General features: G+C 31.1%; 1 protein-coding gene across 1 annotated transcript in view; it reads right to left on the reverse strand.

Annotated features, from left to right (window-relative positions):
* Positions 1-2781: 2781 nt before the first annotated feature.
* LOC107684317 (VPS10 domain-containing receptor SorCS3-like) overlaps positions 2782-3871 on the reverse strand; it is a 213526-nt gene continuing 212436 nt past the window's right edge. Inside the window, exon 28 of the mRNA XM_016480550.1 lies at positions 2782-2949. Coding sequence (XP_016336036.1) covers positions 2891-2949 — 59 coding nt within the window. The 3' untranslated portion in view covers positions 2782-2890. The remainder of the gene's footprint in view (positions 2950-3871) is intronic.

Below are 3871 nucleotides of genomic sequence, written 5' to 3' on the forward strand. Positions count from 1 at the left end.
TTTGTAACCCATTAATCTCATAGCATTATTCATGCAATTCTTATTGCACTGTAAATACATTCATGGCACCTCTGAACTGCAAATATACCTAAATGACACAGCTTCTGAAAACAATGGTATGGCCACATTGTAGCATTAAAAAAATGTTTAATAAATTTTATGTTGCATCAAAATATTTATTTCTAAAGCTACTTTTTACATTTTTTTTTGTAATGTCTATTCAATGCTTTCTCATTCAACAATAGTGATTTTATATTATCTTTTGGTGGTAATTTCACAGCCCTTTTATTTTTTTGTAATGTCTATTCAATGCTTTCTCATTCAACAATAGTGATTTTATATTATCTTTTGGTGGTAATTTCACAGCCCACATTGATGTGTGATTAATTTGAGCAGTATTATAAATAGAAGCCTTTCAATTCTTATTTCAATCTAATTATTATTATTAATAATAATGATAATAATTGTGTGTGCTATGCATTTTTAAAGCTTATTAGTGTATTACACTTTTAGATTAGCAACATGCTAACAACAAACTCCATTGAAATCACCTATAAGTCGAGTGTCTTTACACGAGGAGCACTATTTTATGACACACACAGATGCTGCCTACGTAGATAATTCCAAAACAAAGGTTATGTTTAAGACAGCTCAAAAATAAAGCAGAAACGTATGGTGCATCCATTAATTAAAATTATAAAAATAAAAAATGATTTCACACTTGCTAACATAATACTTGTTCATTTAGATTTTTAGTATAATAATTTACTTGTTTATTTTGTAATAATATTACATCTGATTGTTGTCTCACACAGAAAATCTAGAACTTTGAATAGAACTTAGTACTCATAGTACTCATAAAACATATTTTTTACATGAAAATGAAGCAGCACAATGTTTTGGTTTGTACTGTAATATATCACTGATTGAGAACAGGAATTAATTACTTGGGGAGTTATTTTGGCCAAAGTCACTTATATTCTGATATATTGCTATACATTTACATTCACAATGGAATCTAAGAAACCACCTGCTTATTATTCATGAATTATATTCATTTCGTGTGACACAGGCAATCAACTCCAATACAAAACGTCTAACCATATACTGAAACACTGCTCCCTATAGGTTCAACTTTAAATCTGAGGCCAAAATGGCAACATTGAAGCATATGCAATACGTCTTTACTATTTTTTTTTTGTGTGTGTGTGTGCGTGTGTGTGTGTGTGCAATGATTTAATAATTAAAAAAAAAAACTATTTACAGAACTGGCCTATCTACAGCACATTAATGAATCACTGTTTGGATTCGTAACACCCTCTTTCTGAAATGAATATCAGACTGTGTCCAGTGAAGTCCAGTCTTCACTATTATATTTACAGTATAAGGATATGAAATGAAACACACTTGCTGTATATACAAAGAAATTAAAATTTGAGACCTACTGAGAATATTGTACAGTTCAATGTTTTTTGTTTTTTTTCAATCCCTGGGAGATGAGACACCTTAAAAATCTTTGGGGGGAAAAATAAATAAATAAATGTTAACTAAATAATGGCTGTGTTAACGTTGTTAAAATGTTATAAATTCATTTTAAATTGTAAATGGCCAGCTATTACGATGAATACACATTATTCAAAAGGCATTCTTATTTGTAAGGCATTCACTTATGAAGCAAAATGATTCTGTAAGCCATTTATCTACAAACAAATTAAAAAGAACAAGCTAAATGTTAAATAACCTCATGGAATGCACAAGGACGGTATATATATATGAGGAGCTTACAAGAAATTACATTTAGCTGAAGGTATGTTAGATTAAAGTTGAGTTTTGTAACATTTTCCATTGTTACATTGTGTCTATGGTTGTATATCAAGAGATTTATTCCACAAAACATTCTCAACATTTGATATTTCATGGACTTTTAACTAAGTTTGAGCTCCAAAAAAAGCTTTGCTATAGAGACATGATTCTTAATAGTTATATTCCTGCTTTATAGAGGTACAAAAAGCTTGCCTTCAAATTGACGTTTTATCACAGTGGTTTTGGAAAGGTATCTCACTTCTGAAAAATTCACATTTTATTCCACATCTCTTCGCCTTTAGATGAAGGCTAGATAAGCAAGAGAAATGTGTAATTAAAAGTAGAAATGTTTTTAACAACCACCAATTTAGAAGATTGCAGAGTAGAATTGCTCACATGAAGGCAAAGCTGTAATATAGAGAGGGATATAAACACTGTTGACTTGTTTGCATGCTTCAGCTGCAATTTTGTTCCCTCAGTTCAAGTTATAACGAATATAAAAATGACATGACCTACTGAAGAGATTAAAAACCTAAAAATTAAGTTAATATAGACTCTAAATGCACTCTTCACAATGTGTGAAAAATCAGTTTGAACAGTTAAACAAACTTGGCATAAATAAGTTCTGAGCCAACAAAAATCACAATTGTTTGATACTAAAAGCCACTTTTTTCCAATCTGAAAAAGCCATCTGACTCAGGCTAACAAATTCAATAATGTTCAAAGTAAATGCACTGGGGAAAACCCGAGAGAGGTGTAGTGGCTTTCCTCCCAATGTTCCATTATGCTCATTGCTCTGTAATATTCAGAACAAAACTTTTGGAATTTCAAATGCTGGCAAATATTCCTAATTTCTCAACCAAACATGTTTTCAGTAACTTGTACAGTAGTTAAGTCTATTCTTATATTCCACACAGATCATAACAAACAAGACACCCATGCAAATCTGAGCTCCTTAGAAAACTATTAACAATGTCAGTGTTTTGAAATTACAAAAAAAAGCAAAAAGGAAAACTGTCAACCTTTAAAACTGTGATACCTCTGTACACATTATTACAATATGCCTCCAGCTTCGTTCCTGAAGTTTTCAGACACTCGTGCAGTTCGGGATCTCCCTTGTGCTTTCACAGTTGTTGATCACACCGCCTACTTGCCGAAAACACAGAAATGACACATTAGCCTTCAAAATTTAACTTCAACAAACAAAATTGACTGTATGTATTTTCCTAACACATGTCCCTGGATGATTATTCAGAAGAAAAATTATTTAATAATCTTGCATTTAATTTAAATCACTTAAATTTAACTTTAGTTAATTTAAATAACTAACTGAAACAACTTATCTTCAACCCAGACCTACTTTCACGATTCAATAAAATCTCAATGGATAAAATCAAGTCTTAACATGACTTCAAGTTGAATATATGGTTTTGCTTCGAAATGCATAACATTATAGAAATTAAATGCATAGTGAATGCCATTTTATGTTATCTTTAAATGCTTGATTATACGTCCAACTATATATTACCAGTGATGGAAAGAGTACTGAAAAAATATACTCATGTAAAAGTACCATTACCTTCCAAAAAATGTAGTGCGAGTAGAGTAAAAGTACCTGTCCAAAAAACTACTCGAGTAAGAGTAAAAGAGTAGCCTATTTAAAAGTACTCATGAGTATTGAGTAGTGAGTACTGAGCTGTGGATTCTACCCCCTCATAATAAACACTGTACACCGCAACTGATACCTTTTAAAAACGTTGTACATTCTGTAATTCACATTATCTTGTTTGTCATGAAGAATGAAGAATATCTATCATCCAGCAGTTTTAATTTTGACTGCCAACTCTTTAAAATACATCAAAACCGCACGGAAACAGTATTCAGTTGAAGAAAAGATGAAAGTTATTCTCAGTACAATAATCCCCATTTAAATCATAAAGTTTGAAAAAAATAGATTTAAAATCATGTGTAAGGCCACTGAGACAGCATGCTGTTGTTGCACATAAAATATTAATGTTTAGAACAGTGCAAATACAAACACCATTAGAAACTCATAGTTCAGCATCAC

This window comes from Sinocyclocheilus anshuiensis, unplaced genomic scaffold (assembly GCF_001515605.1).
Source record: "Sinocyclocheilus anshuiensis isolate Anshui unplaced genomic scaffold, SAMN03320099.WGS_v1.1 scaffold1371, whole genome shotgun sequence".
In the NCBI taxonomy this organism is placed as follows: Eukaryota; Metazoa; Chordata; class Actinopteri; order Cypriniformes; family Cyprinidae; genus Sinocyclocheilus; species Sinocyclocheilus anshuiensis.